The 21,064-nt window shown below is 58.8% G+C and overlaps 1 protein-coding gene across 1 annotated transcript in view; it reads left to right on the top strand.

Moving 5' to 3' along the window:
- The first annotated feature begins 4,333 nt into the window (after positions 1–4,333).
- Positions 4,334–21,064, top strand: part of SPTBN5 (spectrin beta, non-erythrocytic 5) — a 47,334-nt gene continuing 30,603 nt past the window's right edge. The window contains 16 exon segments of the mRNA XM_036017340.1: positions 4,334–4,453; positions 4,666–4,833; positions 7,448–7,564; positions 8,440–8,597; positions 9,101–9,329; positions 10,136–10,767; positions 12,050–12,188; positions 12,282–12,514; positions 12,778–12,931; positions 13,049–13,249; positions 13,335–13,541; positions 15,462–15,653; positions 16,179–16,331; positions 19,149–19,279; positions 19,519–19,758; positions 20,066–20,341. Of these exon segments, the coding sequence (XP_035873233.1) occupies positions 4,343–4,453; positions 4,666–4,833; positions 7,448–7,564; positions 8,440–8,597; positions 9,101–9,329; positions 10,136–10,767; positions 12,050–12,188; positions 12,282–12,514; positions 12,778–12,931; positions 13,049–13,249; positions 13,335–13,541; positions 15,462–15,653; positions 16,179–16,331; positions 19,149–19,279; positions 19,519–19,758; positions 20,066–20,341 (3,341 nt within the window). The 5' untranslated portion in view covers positions 4,334–4,342.

The following is a 21,064-nucleotide window of genomic DNA, read 5'->3' as shown; positions in this document are numbered from 1 at the left end:
GGAGAAGGATGGACGGGCAGCTGCATCCTTTCCCTGCCGAGGAAAAAGAGAAGAGAAAATTGCGGGCCCACTTTTTTCAATATCTTCTCTTACGACAGGAAGCCATTGGAACTGACTGCAAGGAAAAACACTGGGAAACATTAGGGATGGCGCCCAAGTGAGGGCCCGTACCTTCCCAAGACCCACACGGAGTTCCTTCCGTCTGTGTCCAAGACTCCCATTCTCCCCACCCCCACACCACAGGTCAGGCAGCAAGATCTGCCCTGCCCACGCCACCCAAGTTTTCAAAGTGCCCCCTCCCCACAGCGTTAACAGATGGTTGGGAGGGTGGAAGCAGGAACACTCTAGCTCTGAAAGCTATCTTCATGATCTCCACCATGCCACGGAAGAAAACCTAGTTTCTACACAGCACGTGCTATCACCTACCGCAAACCTCTGGAGTTTAGGGGGAAAAGCGGAAACTTTAGCTACCTGTCCCAAAGTAGGGCTCCCAGTCGCAAGCCTGCTAATGAGGCCCTGCTGAGCCCTGCTGAGCCCCGCCTCAAGGAAACGGGCGGGCGTCAGGGCCTGCTCTGTAGCGAAGGGCAGGCGCTCCACCCGCGTCAGCCTTGTCCCACCCGGCAGCGAAGAAAATCAACTCTCTCTTCCCGAGCACTTGAATGGCCCGAGGTGGGTCACTCCCTGTGTGATACTCACTCACATGGCCTTCGCTTCTCCAAGGCTAGACGGGGTTCTCTCTCAAACCCTTGTTGTTTTGCAGCAATGGCATCTTTGGACTCGGGCTTTGCTCCGCCGCTGCCCCCCCCCCCCCCCCCCCCCGAGGATGGCGGGCCTGGAAGGGTTGAATTCTTACTCTATTATCATGGGCCTGGGTGTCCAGGTGAGTCAGAGAGCAGGAGAGGAGAAGCAAAATGCCTCTGGTTCTCCCCCCAACGCCGGCCCTCCTCACCAGCTCACAGGGGAGGCCCTGGCGGGGCTCCAGCCCCACCCTCTGGCCTTCCCAGCAGCCTGCCGGCTCTCCCTCCGCACCACGCTGGGGAGGCCTTGCCCCAGAGTCCTGCCTCACATCCAGTGCCCCGGACAAATTGGCTTGACGATACGGAGAGGGTTTAACAGGCACTGTTTATTTCCACCACGGAATGTGGCAGAAGAATGACGTTTTTAGGACAGATAACCACTGAGTTTATTCAGGTAAACACAGACCTAATTTAAGAGTATGTCAGATCATGTGTCAATCAGCCAATGTAGTTAATACACAGTGCTTCTACTTTTTTTGTAATCTTATTTAGAAGTGTCAAACAAAAAATGGTCTACTGATCAATAAACTTCTGAAAAAACCCACTCCCTTTCCCTCCACTGGCTCTGGTGGCCCCAGGACTGTGTGCGGCTGTCTCTGGGGTAAAGCAGGGTCCCGGTCATCCATTCTGACACCAGGCAGAAGAGTTAGGGGACGGGGTGCCCTCTGCACACCATCTGTGTGACCCCTGACTTCCTGTGTCCTTTCTGGATGGCAGACTCCCACCATGGGGCGTTTTTTTATTATATTTTATTGATTATGCTATTACAGTTCTGATCTTTTCCCTTTTGCCCCCCTCCACCCAGTGCCCCCTACTCCCTCAGGCAATCCCCCCATTATTGTTCATGCCCATGGGTCATACATAGGTTCTGTGGCTACTCCATTTCCTATACTGTACTTTACATCCCCATGGCTGTTCCGTAACTACCTATTTGTGTTTCTTAATCCCCTTACTTTTTCACTCACCCCTCTCCCCCTGTCAACCTTCTGATAACTGACTTCTTTTCGCTTGCTTTTAAGAGTCTCTCTTTATCTTTAACCTTTGGCCTTTTAATAATAATGTGTCTTGGAGTGGGTGTCTTTGCATCTCTCATAATTGGGACTCTCTGAGCTTCTTGGACTTGCATGTCTATTTCCTTCACCAGATTAAGGAAGTTTTCTTTCACTGCTTTTTCAGAGTTCCAATTTCTTGCTCTTTCTCTTCTCCTTCTGATACTCCTATGAGGCAAATGTTGGACCTCTTAAAATTGTTCCAGAGGCTGTTTATACTGTCCTCATTTTTTATAGTCTTTTTCATTTTATTTTATTTATTGATTATGCTATTACAATTGTCCCATTTCCCCCCCTTCATTCCCCTCCACCCTGCACACCCCCTCCCACCCACATTCCCCCCCTTTAGTTCATGTCCACCAACATGGGGCTTCTTTAGAGAGAAAGCAGCTCCATCCACTGGGGGAGGGGCCAGGTGTGGGAGCAGGCCCAAGGGAGGCCCCAACAAGACTGGGGGTGACCTTGAGGGCGTCACTGAGCACTCAAAGAGTGGTGCTGCCACCAGGCCCTCTCCCGCACACGAGAAGGTGCTGAGTGCTGGGACGGAGCCCTGGCTGGCTGTACCGCCCCTGCCTCTTGCCTTACGTCACAGGTGTGGGCCACCCATAACAGACATCTGGGTTTTCCTTCCAGCACCCATCTGCCTTTGGTGATCCACACCTAGAATTCCCTTCTCACGGCACACTGCATGTCCCCCCACCTCAGTGTGAGCCATGAGGTAGATCCTTACCCCCTCTTTCCAGGGTGGGTCCTGATTGGCTTGAGCCAATCAGCAGCAGCCACACAGCAGCAGCCTCTAGTGACTGGCTGGATCCGGGCCATGATAAGGAAGCAGCTGGGGCTCATCCCAAGTACCGGGAAGCCAGCCAGTGGCAGGAGGGACCTCGCAGGGGAGGGAGGGAAGCTCATCTCAGATGTGGGGGAGCTGCCCCACCCCAAGACCCACAACCTGGGTTCAGGTGTGATTCATCCTCCCCAGCCCCCAGGAGCAGGCTGTGGCTGCTGGTCCTTCACTGGCCTTGCCTGTCAGGGACACCTCCCTGAGGAGTGCTGTGTCTCCTTCTGTCTCCCAGGGCTGCTGGGTGGGTGGACCACATACACACACACCCCACCCCGCTCAGAGGCTGCCACCCGAGCTTAGCCAGACTGTTCTGTGAACCACCTGAGTCAGAACTCACTCTCCCTCGGGCCTGCTGCCCACAGTTGCTCAGAGGGGGCGAGAGGAGCCACCTGCTCAGTGGGCAGCCCCTGACTTGGAGCCCCCCACTGCTCCCCCTCCCGGGCCCCCAACACCGAATCTGTGGGCGCTCAGGTGCTGGGCCCAAACAGTGAACACTCTGGCTTTGGAAGGGCCACTGTCATCTCCACAGCCTTTGCGGGTCCAGGTTACCCCTTCCAGGGGAGCCCCTTTCAGAAAGTAGCCCAGGCGTGAGGGAGCACTGCCAGTCAGTGCTCGGGGTTCGGCGGGGAGCCGTCCTGTCCTGTTGGGGCTGGAAAGCCGAGCCCAGGGTCTGATGACTTGGCAGGAGGGGGCTCCGGCCAGTGTGTCCCCTCTCACCCCTCCCCTACAGGTGCTCCCAAAGAGGCCCTATGGGGTGCAAAAAGGCAGCCCCCGACTAGGAAGTGGATACAGAAGCTTCTGACCAGAGGTTCTGCCCCACAGTTGCTCTACCCAGGCTGGCGCTCCTCCATGGGGCTCCCAAGCCAGGCCAACCGGAGGCCACCCCTGGGTCTCCGTGCCTTGGGAGCCAGGACCCCCACCTGACATTTGGGGCATGATCAAGGAGGGGATCCAGGGCCAATGGTCTGGAGCATTCTTGAGCCGCCCCCTCCAGTCTGGGCCACGCCCAGGAGCAGGTGGGAGGATAATGCAGGCTGTGTGCTGTCCCCACTGTCCTGCTGGCTCAAGAGGAGGGCCATGGCGTAGCCCCAGCTCCAGCCCAGGCCTCTCCCAACAGCTCTTTCCCACCCCACACAGTCCCTGCTGTATTCTGTCTCCAGTCAGCCAGCCAGGTCTCCTCCCCAGGCCCAGACGCCACCAAGGTGAGCGGTTTCCTGTTTTCCTTCCACCACCCTTTTATCCCTGTAGGCTCAGGTGGGGACCTCTGGTCTGGAAGAAGAATCTGGAAAGTAGGGTGGGCAAAAGGGGCCCTGGGCCACTCAAGTGCAGGACACCAGCCAGGAGCACCGGAACCTTATCTGGCTAGGCTCCGGGCTGCAGCTCCCCTGCCCCCATCGAATGTGGGGCGGTCTGGCAGGGAGGGCCGCTGACCCCTGGCAGAGGTGATCCTGCCCTGAGGAGGAGTCATCACATCCACACTCTTCCCCCAGCCTCCACACCCCCAGCATGTCCAGTTTAGGGCCCCTTGGTCCCAGAGGGCTCCAGTCCTGATGGCTCATTAGCCCCACAATCCCCAGCTGCGCTTTGCCACTACAGGATAGCCGAACCAGTCCAGCCACAGTGCCCCGGGGTGGCTCCCTGAGCCCAGGGCCGCCATGGACTCTGCGTACGAGATGGGCCACATTCGCAAGCTGCAGGCACGGCACCTGCGGATGCAGGAGAAGACTTTCACCAACTGGATCAATAACGTCTTCCAGCGCGGCCGGGTCAGTGCAGGCGGGGTCCCCGCGGCCCGCCTCTACCGTCTGCCAGGGGGAGGGGGGCTGGTGAGGAGGTCATCTGGCTGAGGTACCTCTCTCGCCCCAAAGCACAGCTGGGTCCAGCCAATGCTCCTTCCTTGAGGCAGCTGCTGTGGGCCCGGGGGTGGGGCAGACAGGCGAAGCTGGCCTGACCTCGTGCCTGCCCCATTCCCTCCCAGGTGGGCCTCAAGATCCAGCACCTGTACACAGAGCTGGCCGACGGCACCCACCTACTGCGGCTGCTCGAGCTCATCTCAGGCGAGGCCCTGCCACCCCCCAGCCGGGGCCGTCTGCGCGTGCACTTCCTGGAGAACAGCAGCCGGGCTCTGGCCTTCCTCAGGGCCAAGGTGAGCGCTGGGGAGGGGGCTCCTGGGCGTGGTGCTGTCCGGGCAGCGGGGACAGGCTAGGCTCCTAGGCCATCTCTCCTGGGCTGGCCACAGGAGCCTGAATCCAGAAAGTGCAGCTGGCGTGCAGAGGGCTGGGGAGCAAAGCCCTTCCTGGCACAGCATTCGCAGCAGAAACCACCCAACCGGCTGGGGCGGGAGCTGCCATCATCCCCAGCGGGAGGGACCGGGCCACGTCAAGACTGCGATGGGAGGGTCACAGGGTTCCAAGCTGACAGACTTGGTGTGCTCTCAGCCTTCTCTGTTCACAAATGAGGAGGACACTGTCCACCAGCAGGTCCCATGGCCAGCTGGCCGGCCGAGCACGTAGGTGGGGCCGTGGGGGCAGGCTGGGGGACCCAGACACCGAGCTGTGCAGCAGAGGGGAGAGGTTCGGGGTCTGCCTGGGAGAAGCCGCACCGGACGGCGGCAAGGGCCTCGGCAAACAGGATGGACCCTGAAAGAAGCAAAGGCCAACGAAGCTCACGAAAGGGAGATGGTGCTCCAGGGACGCAGCAGGACTCTCCCTCGTGGCCAGAACCGGGGGTGGGGGGGTGGGGGGCTGTGCAGGGGCCATTCCCACTGAGAAGCAGGAGGTAGGAGGGCGCCTGGCCTCAGGTCCTGAAGCTGAGAGGTGGCTCGGAGAGGCTGCGAGGTCACCGAACTGGAACCGCCTGGACGGAGCCCGAGTGTGTCTGCCTGTCACTCTTGCCCTGGATCGGAGGTTACAGTCAGCCCCCTGGGAGCCTGGCGTGCTGGGAGGGGGTCAGGGAGGTAAGGAACCAACGCAGGGGCAGGAGCACTGTGGCCCCCAGCACACGGAAGAGCAGAAAGTTGCCAGCACAGAACGCCCAGTCCTGCTTGGCCCCAGGAGCAGTGGTCTGTGACCGGCCGCTTCCCCTGGGGGAGCTTTGGAGGGTGCAAGCCCCAGGTCAGGCCCTGCAGCTCCCCCGCAGCTTCAATAGACGTCACGTCCCTGAAACGCAGCCTGTGAGACGGGACAGCCCCGTCTCTACTGTCCGTTCAAGGCAGCTGTGGTCAAGCAAAAATTAGAAAGTTACCCCAAATCATGGGTCGTAAGTGGCAGAACGTGGGGTGCACTCGTTTCTGGAGAATTAATTAGGTGTGCCAGGCCCTCCATGCCAGGTGCTGGGGACCAGACCTGACCATAGGGGCCCATTTCAGGGGAGACAGCTTAGTTACACCCAGGTCAGTGGCGTGCTGGTCAGCGTTTAACCGCCAGCTCCCTGGGGGAGGTCAAGGCCCTGGTGTGCAGCATTTGTTGATTTCGAGGTGCTGATACCCCCACCACAGCTGACGCCAAGCTATCAGCCTGACGTTATGAAGCACAAAGTTAGGAAGATCGGCCCTCGAGAGCTGGTATAAGCTGACCAACACCCCAACAATCAGACATGGTTAAGCTGAGGGGAATGCCGGAGGCCTCGGGTATGCCGGGGGAAGAGGGGGGCAGAGCACAGGGGGCAGAGCACGGGGTGCACCCTTAGACACCAGGTGGCTACAAGGCAGTGTACCCATTGTGAGTGCCCCGGATGTGACCCCTCCCACAGTGCCCATCTGCCTAATACCCACTGTGTGCCAGACACTCTGCAGGGTGCTTGGCAGACATCGGGGAACAAAACCAAGATCCCCACCCAAGAGGAGTGAAGGGGTCAGGCACATGTGTTTGGGCAGGAGGAATAGTCCTCGGGCTTTTATTTTAAACAAGGCGGCCAGGGGGGCCGCGTGGAGAAAGCAGCATTTAAGTAAAGGAAGAAAGGGCGGTAATCGTGTGGCTGTTGGGGGAATCGCGTATTCAGACAGCAGGGACAGCCAGTACAAAGGCCCCAAGGTCTGTGCTTAGGATCCAAGGAAATGCAAGAATCCCAGGAGCCTTGGCCTTGTGATGCAAAGGCAGGGGTGGGGGGCAGAGGCTGAAGGGGTCCAGGTCACGTTCAGCTCTGATGTTTGTTCTGCCCCTTTCTCCGCTTGACTCACTCCTCCTCCCCATCTGAGTGAGGAGACCTAGGGCACAGCAGTTTCCCAGCTTTAATGAGAAGCACCTGGGGGGTTTGTCCAAATGCAAGTTCCTGGGTCCTGGCCCAAGAGAGTATGACTGGTGGAGTTTAGGAATCTGAATTTCCAACAGGGATCGGAACACTGTCTGAGAGTCACATGTGAGCCAGGGCCCCGAGCCCTCCCTGGAGACTCTGAGATGCCACGGATGATGGAGGCAGATGCTGCTGCCTATTGAGCCCATACATTGACTTATGACCCTTCATTTCCAGCCTCCATAGCTGAACCAATGACGTTGACCCAGGTGCACCTACAGCCCTCGTATTGGGAGCACAGCCCTCCAGCAGGCCAGCCCAGTTCCCCAGGTTGAGGCCAAAGTCCCAACCAATTAGAAAGTCTTTGTTCGCCTGGCCCTGCACCCTGCCTGCTTCTCCCTTGGAGGCCCTGTGGGGCAGAGCAGACCCCAGGACCCTCCCAGTGGGTGGCAGCGACCTGGACGAGCAATCACCCTGGATCTTCCCCAGCACACAGGCCTCACGCTGAGCCTGGCCAACTATACCTGCAGGTGCCCATCCCCCTCATTGGGCCGGAGAACATCGTGGACGGAGACCAGACCTTCATCCTGGGGCTCATCTGGGTCATCATCCTGCGTTTCCAGATTTCCCACATCTCCCTGGACAGGGTATGTGTCTCCCTCCCCGAGCGCCCAGTCAAGCAGCCCAGCTCTGGCTTCACCTCTGGCACCTCAGACCCATCCACTGCACAATTCCTCCCGACCGTCATGACCCCCGCAGCAGACCCTCGGCATCCCTACAGTTAATATCCACTCTTCAACCCGGCAAAGCACTCGGAATGGCAGACAGATTTTAATATGTGAAGTGAGAACTAGATCCGTGGGCTTCAGACCTGATCTGGGATGAGTCTTTCCACTAGTGATGGCAAACAAAGGATATCGTCAATAAGAGGAGCATGCAGGTGGGAGGGGACTGAAACCAGGTATAGACGGTCATTTCCCAGCCAGAAAACTTGGTGCCCAATGCCCTCGGGAAGCGGCACGAGGCATTGAGATGGGAGACACGCAGGCTCACGCAGCAAAGCTGGGCGATGTTCTTGGGTCCAGGGAAACCCTCCCTCCCCATCTGCCCGGAACCCTGGGCGGCTTCCTGATATCTCTTACTGCACCTTGCCGTGACAGCCTTAGCACTGAGTACCTGCCTCACAGGGCTGCGAGGGGTGGAGAGCTGTGTGCATGGGCCCAAAGGCTGGCTGGCAGCCCACAGTGCCCAGGAGTGGGTCTGATGAAGCCGGCCTCAGTCCATGGCTTAGGGTCGGTTAGCACAGTGCCAGGCCCATTAAAAAGGCTAGGAAAATGGAGCAGCAGCTATGGTTGTCACCAGTTGCAATTCGCAGCCAGCTGCTCCGAGGTACAGCTTCCAGACACCCTGCTTCTTTGGAGGCACAGTCAGCCCTCGTGGGGGAGGGGGAGCAGGATCACAGCCACGCCAGCCTGCCTCCCCCTCTGTCCCTGCATGGTGACCCGCTGCCCTGCGCCTCCAGGAGGAGCTCGGGGCCCATGCAGCCCTGCTGTCTGCCAAGGAAGCTCTGCTGCTCTGGTGCCAGCGGAAGACCGCCTGCTATGCCAACGTCGACATCACCGACTTCTCCCGCAGCTGGAGCGACGGGCTGGGCTTCAGTGCCCTCATCCACGCCCACAGGTGTGCGTGAGGAGGAGGGGCCCTGGTACCCTCCCCTGAGCTGACCTGGCCTGGGACAGGCCTCAGCCTTCTCCCCCGAGGCCTCCACCGGCTGAGCCAACTGCTCCGGGCTCAGGTCCTCAACCTGCCCATTCTGCACGTCCCTCTGGTGCCTGCACCCTGACACAGAGGTAGAGGGGGCAGCTAGCCAAGGCCCTGGTCTGGGATCACCCCCTGTCTCTCTCATAGGAAAATCCGTGGAACTGGCCAGGTTTGCTTTCGAACCCTTCCTGTCTCCACTTTGTGTCCCTGATTCTGTTCTCAGCCCTCCCCCTGGGATAGACCTGCCCTTGTGGAGCTCTCCCTCCCCAGGAGCCCAGACACCGAGCCCTATTGCTTCAGCCGGGCTCTCAGGAGGCCATCAGGGTCATGACCAATAGGAGCTTGTTTGCCTTCTTAACAAGTCCACGGAAACCCAAGCAGCAAATGGCTCTGGCGAAGAGCCCCGTCTGCTCTCTGTCCAGGCCAGACCTGCTCGACTATGGCTCCCTGCATCCCGACCGACCACTGCACAACCTCGACCTTGCTTTCCGCGTGGCTGAGCAGGAGCTGGGCATCGCTCAGCTGCTGGACCCCGAGGATGTGGCGGGGCTGCAGCCGGACGAGCGCTCCATCATGACCTACGTCTCCCTCTACTACCACTGCTTCTGCCGCCTGCACCAGGGCCAGACTGTCCAGAAGAGGCTCTCGAAGGTTGGTGACAAAGAGAAGGTGACAGAAGGGACTGAGGAGAGGCAAGGGCAAGCCAGGACCCTGGAGTCAGACGTACCTGAGTTTCAAGCCTGCCTCTGCCACTGCCTAGTTGCGTGCCTGGCCTTAGCCATGTCACCTAACTTTACTGCACTCCACCTGTAAAGTGGGGGCAATAATGCCTGGGAGACAGACGGCTGTTGGGGGGTTTAGGAAGCACAAGCAGAGTACCACATGGTGCCTGACACTCAGGGAAAGGCTGGTGGGCGACGCCCCCTCCTCTTAAGCTGCTAAACTCCTAATGGGATTAAAAGGCTCAGCGGAACTTGCAAGGACAAGCACAGAAGCAGCTCTGCTGAGCCAAGTCCGTGTTTTGGGGGCGCTCTCTCACTCTCTGGGCATGATGGCAGAGGCTGAGGCCTGGGAGGGCTGTTCTCAGGGTTGGTATCCTGGCTGGGTGTGGGCGAGGGGATCCAGGCCAAGGGCGCTGAGCTGCTTTAGGGGTAGGAGGGCCTCAGAGAAGGGACCAAAGGCTCAGAAAAAGGATAGAGACGAGGCCAAATGGGGTACAATAAGATGGAAGAAGGTAGGCCAGCGGCCCCACACTCCCAGCTCTGAGTGTGCAGTGCAGGCAGACCCGCTTCTCTGGACGTTGGGACAACCCTACTTCAGTGCTGCCTCAGCTGAGGGAAGGAGCTGCCGCCCACCTGGGCCACCCTGGCTGGCACCTGGTATCCGAAATGGCAGTACCTCCATGCCATGGCCCACCCCGAAGGGTCATCTTGACCCCACCCCATGCCCTCCACCAGGTCCTGCTTCACCTCCAGGATACAGAGGCGCTGCAGGTGCAGTACGAGCGGCTGATGGTGGACCTGCTGCACTGGATTGCACAGAAGCAGGTGCAGCTGGAGGCGCGGGATTTCCCAGACTCCCTGCCTGCCATGCGCCAGCTCCTGGCGGCCTTTGCCTCCTTCCGCACCCAGGAGAAGCCACCTCGGCTGCAGCAGCGAGGGGCCACAGAGGCCCTGCTCTTCCGGCTGCAGACAACACTCCGAGCCCAGAGCCGCAGGCCCTTCCTGCCCCGCGAGGGCCTGGGCCCTGCGGAGCTTTCCCAGCACTGGGCCCGCCTGGAGCAGGCAGAGGCCTCGCAGAGCCAGGCCCTCCGTCAGAGACTCCTGCAGTTAAAGCGGCTGGAAACCCTGGCCCGGCGCTTCCAGCACAAGGCAGCCCTCCGGGAGAGCTTTCTGACAGACGCAGAGCAGGCGATGGACCAGGCCACAGCCCTGCCCGCCAGCCCGGCCGCGCTGGAGGTGGCTGCCCAGAGGCTGGGCATGCTGGAGGCCAGCGTGCTGTCCCAGGACGGGCGCTTCCAGGCACTGGCCGTGATTGCGGACATCCTCCAGCAGGAGCAGTACCACAGCCGGGCAGATGTGGCTGCCAGGTGAGCCCCGGGCACATAAACCATCCTCAGAACAGTCCAGGTGTTCCTACCCCACCTCTATCATTACACACACCTACTCCTGGCCACAGAGGAGGGATTTATGATTCAGGGTTCCCTCTAAAAAGATCTAGCTCCCACTGATGCCTGAAGTTCCACCATTTATAATTCATCCCTCTTGGTAAAGCACTGTCCCTCTGTAGACAGCACCCCATTTAATCCACGCACTAAACGAGCACTTACTGAATGTCTCCTCTTCCCATGCACTGTTCTAGGTGCTGGGAATTTAGCAGTGAAAGTGGCGTTACGGAAACTTCCTCCCCTCTTGGAGCTAACATGCTACTAAGGCAGACAGGCAAATAAGAATATAGTATGTGGGATGGTGATGAAAATAATAAAGCAGGAAAAGGGAATATGAGGTGCCAAGGGAGGGGGGAGTTCAATTGGGTGCCCGGCCAGAGGAGGCTCCCTTTTGAGCGAAGACCAGGAAGAAGCGAGGGGCCGGCCGCACTAGGGGAAAGGCTGTGCTGGGCAGAGGAACAGGTGCGGCGTGTGCCTGGCCTGTTTGGAAAACGGCGCAGAGGCTGGTGTCCGCCAAAGTGAACACGTGGGAGTTGGGGGCGGGGGGGGGGGGGGGGGGGCGGGGGCCAGAGGAGGCAGAGATCCCACCGGGCTCTGCAGGGCCCGGCAAGGACGTGGTTTTTCCCGAGAAAGATGGGGAATCGAGGGAGGGCTTGAGCGGAGGAGGGGCACAATCTAACTTTTGTTTTACGTGATCACTCTGGATGCCAGACAGACAGAAAGGGCAAAGGCAGAAGCAGAGAGAGCAGTCAGGAAGCGATGGAAATAATCCAGTCCCAGAAAGAGTGGAGGCAATGAGCAATGGCAGGATTCTGGATATGTTCTCAATCCCAGAGGGTCTGAAGACAAGGTCAGGTGTGCGGTGTGAGAAAGTGAGTTATCGAGGTCTCAGCCCAGCATCCGGGAGGACGGAGTTGGTACCACCAGAGATGGAGACTGGACAGAAGGCTTGGGGCCCGGGGGGCATGAAGGCCTGAAACCTCCCAGGCACCTGAACCTCCCAGGCACTGCCTGGCTTCTCTGCCCGTGTTGAGGAGGCAGGGACGCCGCGTTGCCCCAACTGCCCAGGCTGGGGTGCTCACAAGCCCTAGTCCACGGAGCACAGGGTCCCCCAGGGCAGCCAAGCCCCCTACCAGTAGTGCACCCCAAGGCAGCTTTCCCGCCCCAGCCTGGTGGAGACCACCCTTCTTCTCACGTCCTTCAGGCAGCTGGAGATCACTCGGCGCTGGGAGAGGCTCCTGCAGCGCCTCCAAGGGCAGAGGAAGGGGACAGAGGCCGCGCAGGCAGTGCTGAGCCTGCTGCAGGAGGTGGAGACTGCCTCCGGCCAGCTCAAGGAGCTGCAGGTGGGCCCTGGACCAGCCGCTCCAGGGGAGCACAGCAGGTAGGTCATGGGGACCCAGCACTCAGGACTACAATGACCACTCGTCCCTGGCCAGGTGCTGGCCAGCTCCACAGCCTGTGGGGAACAGCTGGCAGAGGTCGTGGAGCTGCTGCAGAGGCAGGACCTGCTGGAGGCCCAGGTTGTGGCCCACGGAGCCCACGTGAGCCATCTGGCCCACCAGACCACAGAGCTGAGCTCCTCTCCGGGGCCTGGTGTGGAGGTGCTGCAGGTCAAAGCCCAGGAGCTGACTCGGTTCCACCAGGGCCTGGGATCTCTTGCCAGAGCCCGGTAAGAGCTCACCCCAACTCCTCAACTGTCTCCAGAGCTTTTCTGTCACCCAAATTACCTCCTGCCTGGGTTTAAATAGACTGGCCTGGCAATATCCCAAGCACTGACCCTCGCTCCCAAGGCCTCTGCCTCCCCTGCTGGGTCATCCAGAGGAAATAAAACTCCTGTCCCTGAGGGGGAGTGTCTTGGCCTAGAATGGATCCCCTCCCCCCCACCCACCCAAGCCCACTCCCAGCCCCTCAATGACCCTTGCTGCCCCGCAGTCGGGCCTTGCTGGAGCAGGCCTTGCAGAGAGCGGAGTTCCTGCGAGACTGTGAGGAGGAGGAAGCCTGGCTGAGGGAACGCAGACGGCTGGTGGGAGATGTGGCCCTGGGCCGGGATCTTGGCCAGATCACAGCCTCTCTGCAGAAACACAAGGTGCCTGCTACCTGGTGTCCTGCTTGTCCCACCTCCCTGCCCCCCATCCCTGCCCTCACCCACCTCCCTGCCCCCCATCCCTTCCCTCACCCACCTCCCTTCTCTACTTTCCTCCAGGCCCTGGAAGCCGAGCTCCGCGGCCACCAAGCTGTGTGCGCTGACCTCCAGCGGAGGGGACGGGACCTGGGTGCTCTCTGGCCTCCCACGAGGCCCGATCCCCAGGAGCAGGCTGAGACAGTGCAGGACGCATGGCAGCAGCTCCGGGCCCTGGCGGCTCGGCGGGGTGCGCGGCTACAGGCCGCCCTGCTCGTCGGACAGGTAGCGGAACCTGAACGGTGGGCTGCAGGAGGCCTGGTGGGCTGTGAGGGGTCGTCCAGGACCCAGCCCGCCTTCCTCTCCGCAGTACTTCGCAGACGCGGAGGAGGCGGCCTCGTGGCTGCAGGAGCAGCGGTCCACGCTGGAGACTGCATCCTGTGGGTTAGACCTGGAGAGCGCGCAGGCCCTGCTGCTGCGCCACCTGCGGCTAGAGCGGGCGGTGCACGCCTTCGGGGCTGAGCTGCAGCAGCTGGACCAGCAGGCGCGGGTGGCTGCGGCCCACCTGTCGCTCACGGTGGGCACCTCCCCTGCTGCCCCAGCCCAGAGGCAGTGAGATCCCGTCTGCCCACGCCTGCGGAGGTCATCCAGCTGCGATCTGCCTCTGCTCACTTGCCCACCAGTTTCCAGGCAATAATCAGGTTCCCCCAGGAATGTCCCCTTCACTTTCCAGGCCTAAGGTGACCCTTTACTCTTAAGCCCTGTTGGGCTTTCTCTCTCCTGCCTTGGTCTTTGTAGGTTTGGGGTTGCCTAATCACTACATCAGACTGCATTCTGAAACCCCCCTGGGTTCCTGAGCCCCCAGTTTTTAAAACACATCTGCAAGGCAGGCAGGTTGGCCCAGGTCCCATCGGGGTTTACATCCCTCTTTCAAAAAGCCCTGGGCATCACTCAGGATGTGGGGAGCATGGGCTCTCAGACCCTGCACGCTCGTTTGGCCCCTCCCTCCACCCTAATTCCTAAGGAAAGCCCATGTGCCCGACCCCCCACCCACCCACCCACCCTCTGCCCAGCCATGTCCCGTGCACCCTCTGAGCTGCAGCTCGGGCCCCCCATCCCAGAGGTGATCTGGCCGAGTAGTCGGCAGCTGACTGGGGTCTGGTGCAGCTTGCACCGGTCACTGACGCAGCCCTGACCACCAGGTCAGACGGGCCCGTGCATCTAACTTCGCTGAGGTTGGTCTCCCCTTCTCTTTTTCATTCATTCACTGGACCAGGTAACTAAGCTTTTTGAAAGTAGATCCACAGTATGTGAGCAGTTGTCTGGTCTAACTCCCTCACGTTGCAGATGAGGTAACCAAGGCTCAGAGGGGCCAAATCAGTGCCCCAGGACAAGCGGTTATCCCTGCAGGAGAGCCGCCCCCCGCCTCCCCCCACTGCCCCCTGCATCTTGGCCCAGGACTGTCTCTCCCCGCCCCTCACGGTGTGGTGAGGGCATTGCGCCCTAGCACGTGCATCGTGGTGCACACACTAGTTCAGGTGTTGCCTTTGCATTCCATGTGGGCTTCTCCAGCTTGAGTTAATTGTTTGAATGAATCTTGTTTTGTGTCTTCTATTCCCCAGTCAGTCCTGGCATCAACAGGAGCCTTAGGCCTGGTCTCTGGCATTTTGACACCCTTGCCTTGCCCCATAATGCCCTGGGGAGGGTACAGAGATACCCCCTGTGCTGGGGTTGAGAACCACTTTGGCAGCTAAGCATAGCCTTCCCTCCTCCACACAGAGAGAGCCCCCAGAAGGCCGGAGCAGGGTTGATGGTGATGCAACCAGGAGACCGCAGGATGGGACCCAACTCTTAGCACTGCCAGGCAGCCTGCACCCACGCCCCTCCATCCAGGCGCACTTCCCCTACAGAGGTACAAGGCCAAGACCCCACACGGGAGCTGTGTCGAACCACCATGAATTTATTCTGTGTAGCACTCTGGGGCATCCAACTACAGAAGGGAGGAAGTTAAGGGGAGGCTATTTGGGACTCCACAGAAAGAGAGGTGCGTGGAGCTGCCCAGAATTCTGACTCTTCCTTCTCTGGCTCCCCACTTCTCTTCGTTTCCCCTTCTTTCCAGTCCAGGCCTCTTCTTTCCTTCAGTCTCCTCAACCCAGCCCCAGGCAGCCAGCCTGGTTTCTGCTGGCCCTCCCGACCCTTGCCCAGGGCTGGAGGTGCAGAGGGACAGAGACCAGATGCTCGTCCACCCCCATGGGGAGGGCCAGCAACACTTAGAACTTGTGCTCCCGCAGGACCACACCTCACCTCACTCCCCGGGGAGGCCCTGCAGCCAGCACCCCCGACAGGCCCTGGCACCTGCCAGGCCAGGCTACCCGTCAGCCACATCATGGAGCAGGACCCCCAGGTACAGCTGCTGGCCGGCCCCACCCTGCCAAGCCTTCTGCCACCTGTGGGGCAGCCCCCTCTGGACACACGGCCCTCTGTCCTGTCTGCACAGGTGGTGTCTGCCCTGAGCTCCCCAAAGGAAGGCCCAGGGAGCCCAGGGGCCTGGCATGAGGGTCCCTGCCATTCCAGCACCCAGAAGATGGTCCTCCCGGCTGAGCCTGACCCTGACCTTAACCCTAACACTGTACTCCAGACACAGGATCGCGTGAGGCAGGAATATGAGGACCTGCGGGCCCTGGCAGAGGTAATTAACTCTCCTTGTTCAAGAAACGTCCATGAAGCACCTACTCTGTGCTGGACCCTGAGCTGTGAGCCCAGGGACAGAGCAGTAAGTGGACGTGCTCCCTGCCCTCAAGGGGTCCAAGTCACGGCAGGGAAGGCGTGAAGTGAGTCGTTAGGTGGATACGGGTGTCACAGGACTGTGTGAGACCGGAGCCCAGGTTGGCGAGGAGTCGTGGGAGGCGTCTCAGAAGGAAGGACTTTCAGGCTGAGACTCGGAGGACAGCTGAGGGCAGGCCAAGCCAGGGCATGGGCAGGGGGGCGGCAGGGAGGCAGTGCTCTAGGCAGGACCTGTGCACAGGCTGGAGAATGGCCCACCAGGGGTGTGGAGTCCAGGGCCTCTGACAGAGGGCGCAGAGCCCGGCAGCGGGGCAGAAGCCCTATCTGGTGCTGGCCTGGGCTCTGCGGGAGGAGGCGTGGGGGACCTGCTCTGAGTGCCCAGTGCAGGGCACTGACCCTCGCCTCAGCCCCTGGGCCTGCCTCTCCTCAGCACCACAGGGCCCGGCTGGAGGAGGCGGTGGCCCTGTTTGGTTTCTGCGGCTCCTGTGTGGGGCTCCGGTCCTGGCTGGAGAAGCAGACAGCGCTGCTGCACACGCTGCAGCCCCAGGCTGACACCTTGGAGGCCGTGCAGCTCAAGTTGGAGGTACAGTCCCCCCGGAGCCAAAGGGGAATTTTAGCGGCTTGGCCCACTGCCTCTCCTTATTCCTGTCCACCCCCCCACCCCCGACCCCCACCACCTTCACCTTGTTCCTGCCTCCGGGTTATCCATCCACCTTAACTACAGTCCTGTTTGGGAGGAGGGGTCTAGTTTTAAATTTTTTAAAGTGAGGTCTAATTCACGTGCAACATTATATTAGTTTCGGGTGTCCAACATAATGATTCAATATTTGTATACATTATGGAATGAAATGATCGCCACAGTAAGTTTCATTCGCATCTGTCACCACACATCATTGTTTTTTCTTGGGATGAGAAATGTAAGAGGTACTCTCTTAGCTGCTTCCAGCCACGCAGCACAGCACCATGTGTGGTGGCCGCCACGCTGCGCGTCACATCCCCCTGCTCGTTCTCCGCTGGATGTCTGTGCCTCCTCACCCCCTTCGGTTGCCTGCCCCTGCCCGCCGCCGCCAGACCCCACCAGCTGGTTCTCCGTCTGCGAGCCGGCTTGGCTTCTTTACATACACTCCACGTGCAAGTGAGATAGCGTGGCGTTTGTCCTTCTCTGTCTGACTTACTCCACCTAAGCGTGGAGCAATCCAGGTCCACCCACATTGTCCCAAGTAGCAGGATTCCCTTGTTTTCTATGGCTGGATAGCAGTGCCTCCTGCGCGTGCGCCACGTCTTCCGCGCCCGCCTGCCGGGTGACGGATGCCCGGGGTGTTTCCGTGTCTCGTCCGCTCTGAGCCGTGCTGCAGCGAGCCGGCATGCATGCACCTTTCCCGGCTAGTATTCTCATTCTCTTCAGGTGCACACCCAGAAGTGGCATTGCCAGACCATTTGATAGTTGTGTTGCTAACTGTTGGACGAGCCCTCGTACTGTTTTTCATCCTGGCTGCACCGGTCTGTGTCTCCGCCAGCAGCACACTGGGGTTCTCTCTTCTCCACGGCGTCTCCAGCGCTTACTTCTTGTTTTTTTGATCACGGCCATTCTGACGGCTATGAGGTGACATCTCACTGTGGGTTTGGTTTGCATTTCCCTGGTGACTAATGATGTTGAGCACCTTTTCAGGTACCTGTGTGCCATCTGTGTGTCTTCTTACAAAATGTCTATTCAGGGTCACCAGTTCGATTCCCAGTCAGGGCACATGCCTGGGTTGCAGGCCAGATTCCCAGTTGGGGACGTGTGAGAGGCAACCACACATTGATGTTTCTCACCCTCTCTTTCTCCTTCCCCTCCCCTCTCTCTAAAAATAAATAAAACCTTTAAATAAATAAATAATTAAATGTCTATTCAGATCCTGTACCCACTTTCTAATCAGACTGTGCTTTTGTTTTGTTAGTTCTGTTTTGTTTTTGCTATTGTGTCCTATGAGTTCTTTATATATTCTGGATAGAACCTTAACAGATGTATGATTTGCAAATATTTCTCTCCATTCAGTAGTTTGCCTTTTCATTTTGTTGATGGTTCCCCAGCTGTGTGGAAGCCTTTTAGTCTGATGTCGTCCCACTTGCTTATTTTTTTCTTTTGTTGCCTTTGCTTTTGGTATGAAATTAAAAAATCATTACAAAAATCAATGTCAAGGAGCTTACCACTTATGTCTTTTCTAGGAGTTTTATGGCTTCAGTCTCACCTTCAAGCCTTAACCCATTTTGAGTTAAGTGTTTTGTGTGGTGTAAGACAGTGGCCTAGTTTCACGCTCTCGCATGGAGCAGCGGCTGCCCCGACACGTCTGTGGCTCCTGCCCAGGGGGATGCCCTCGCCTCCTTCAGCATGCACTGACCAGTGGTACAGGTGTGGGTGTGCTTTGGGCTCTCTGTTCTAGTCCAGTGATCTGTGAGTCTGTTTTTACACCAGTACCATAGTATTTCGATTACTGTGGTTCTGTAACATGCTTTAGTTTGAAATGAGAGAGCCTGATGCCACCGGTTTTGCTCTTTGTCAAGGTTGCTTTGGTTACTTAAGGCCTTTTGTGGCTCCAAACACGTCATAGGGTTGTTTGTTCTATTTCTGTGAAAAATGCCATTGGCAATCTGACAGGGATGGCAGTGAATCCAGGGTGTCTTGGGTAGTATGGACATTTTACTATTAAATCTTCCCACCCACGAGCATAGACTGGATTCCCATTTACCTGTGTCTTCTCCAATCCCTTTCATCAGTGCCTCTGGTTCAATTTATTCCTAGGTGTTTTATTATTTTGATACAATTATAAATAGAATTTTTTCTTTCTCTCTCTCTTTTTTAAAGATTTTCTGTTATTTTTAGAGAGAGAGGAAGAGAGAGAGACATCAATGTGTGGTTGCCTCTCATGCACCCCCTAATGGGTACCTGGCCCACACCATAGGCATGTGCCCCAGCTGGGAATTGAACCAGTGACCCTTTGGTTTACAGGCTGGTGCTCAATCCACTGAGCCACACAAGCCAGGGAGGGATTTTTTCTTTAGTTTCTCTTTTGTTATTAGTATATAGAAATGTAACATTTATATGCATTAACTTTGTATCCTACAGCTTCACTGAATTCATTGATTAGTCGTAACTATTTTTTGGTGGAATCTTTAGGGTTCTCTACATATCATGTATCCTGCAAATAGTGATAGTTTTAGTTCTTCCTTTCCAATTTGGATGCTCGTCCTTGAATTTTCAAAGGGCCCTCCCAACCCTTTAAGGATGTAGATCCCTGTTCTTCCGGAGGGATGTAGCTCGAACCCATCTGTAACAGAGCATGTCTGTGCCCATTCATAGGCTTGAGGGGAGTGTGGGAGGAGAATAAGCCCCCACAGGGCTGGGCCCTCCTTTCCCTAGAACTTCCTCTCCGCCCTGACTATGGGAAGAGGCCACTGGGCAGAGGTCAGCAGCTCTGCTGAGAAGCTGAAGCAGAGATTTCCTGGAGCCGCCCCCCAAATCCAGCAACAACAGGAGGAACTGGGCTGGAGGTGAGAATGAGGAGGGGCACAGGGTAACAGGGGCAGGCCAGGCGCAGTGCCCAGGCCCAGGTACTGGAGTGCCTGCTTCCCAAGATGCCAGGAGGACAGACGGGACGTGTGAGAGACAGGGAGGAGAGGGCGTGGGGACAGCCAGCCTGGCAGCTTCTATCATGAGAGCCGCTGGCCAAGGCCCCAGGGTGGACAGGGAGGGACCCCTGTGATGGAGACATCCTGCTCCCTCTGTCCAGGTGGGGGCAGCTGGAGGCCCTGAAGAAAGAGAAGGAAATGCAGCTGGTGCTCACCGCAGACGTGTGCCGTCTCCGGCAGGAGTGTGGGCCCGCACAGGTCCAGCTACAAGACATGATCCTCCAGCTGGAAGCCCTGGAGCTAGGGCATTCAGAGGACAGCCACCGCATCTTGCAGCTGGCCCAGCAGAAGATGCCAGTGCTGGAGAGGACCGTCCGTTACCTGCAAACAGCGGCCATAAAGTACAGCCTGGGCTCGGCTGGGTGATGATGCCATGGGAGGGAGGGAAGCACTGAGCAGGGTTATGGAGTGTGGAAAGAGATAGAAATTGGGGAGGTGAGGACAGAGGTGGTCTCTGAAGGACAGGGGCGAAGGTGGGGGAACAGCGTGAGGAAACGCTCATTAGGTTGGGAGAGCTACATGTGCTCAGTGCCCCTAAGGCAAGGGTGAGGTGGCAGTTCAGAGTTGCCACCACCTTCCCTGGGGGATGCAGGCCCAGTTCCCTGGCCCAGCTCAAGGTACTGACGGGGCAATGGGCCTGTCTCCCAGGGTCCAGGAGTCGGGCCCCACAGAGAGCCAGGCCCTGCACGGACAGGTGGAGGTGCTACAGGAGCTACTGGCGCAGATGCAGCAGCAAGTGGCCCAACAGGCCGGGGCCCAGGCCCGGCAGCGCTTCCTGCAGGAGAGCCGGCGGTTGCTGCAGCAGGCAGAGGGGGTCCAGGCTCAGCTGCACAGTGAGGAGCAGGGGGTGGATGTGGCCTCGGCCCAGCGGCTGCTGGCGGAGCACCAGGATCTGCTGGAGGACGTCCACCTGCAGCAGGAGAGGTCAGGACCAAAGGGTGGACAGGGCGCGCCCCAGACTGGCCAAGGCCGTGGGGACGGGCCACCACAAAGGGAGAGGAAGGAGACAGTGTGTCAGCCGGGGGCTGACCCCGGCTGCTGTCCAGCATGATGCTTGAGGCAGGTTTTCGAGGAGGGAAGATGTAACCGAGAAGTGGCCAGGCACCCTGCACCCTCGGGGAGGGACCCATGGCAGAGTCCGAGCTGCCGGAAGGTTCCTTCTGGTCCAGGCCTGGCCACACCCCCTCCAAACAGGCATGAAGGACTGATTTCAGTCAGGGCGACCTAGCCTCTCAGCCGTTCTGGGTGGCACAGACCTCACTGTCCCCTGAAGGCTCATGGCTCAGGATGCCCACGGGACTGCGGCACTCACCCCCTCCGGGTGGTGACGCCTCTCCTCCTGCACAGGCGCCGGCTGGGGCCTGTCGGGCAGGCGGCGTCACCGAGCATGGTCTGCAGGCTGTGCCCGCTGAGGGAACCTGACACACGGCCAGCCAGACTCTGAACCCATCCCGTCCTCTGCTCGCCAGACTCTGTGCCCGGTTCAGGGCTGTGTCAGCTCAGAGGAGTGCAGCCTTTTCCTAACTCACACTAAGGCGTTGCCTGTTCCCAGCTGTGCACCTGTGGGGAAAGGCCCACCCACTGAGAAGAGCACCTTCTCCCATTGCTTTGGGTGCCACATGGGCTCACAGTGGCCCTGTTGTCAGG

The sequence above is a fragment of the Phyllostomus discolor genome, chromosome 1 (assembly GCF_004126475.2).
Source record: "Phyllostomus discolor isolate MPI-MPIP mPhyDis1 chromosome 1, mPhyDis1.pri.v3, whole genome shotgun sequence".
In the NCBI taxonomy this organism is placed as follows: domain Eukaryota; kingdom Metazoa; phylum Chordata; class Mammalia; order Chiroptera; family Phyllostomidae; genus Phyllostomus; species Phyllostomus discolor.
Note: the sequence above shows the minus strand (reverse complement) of the source record. Positions and strands in the feature narration are given on the sequence as shown.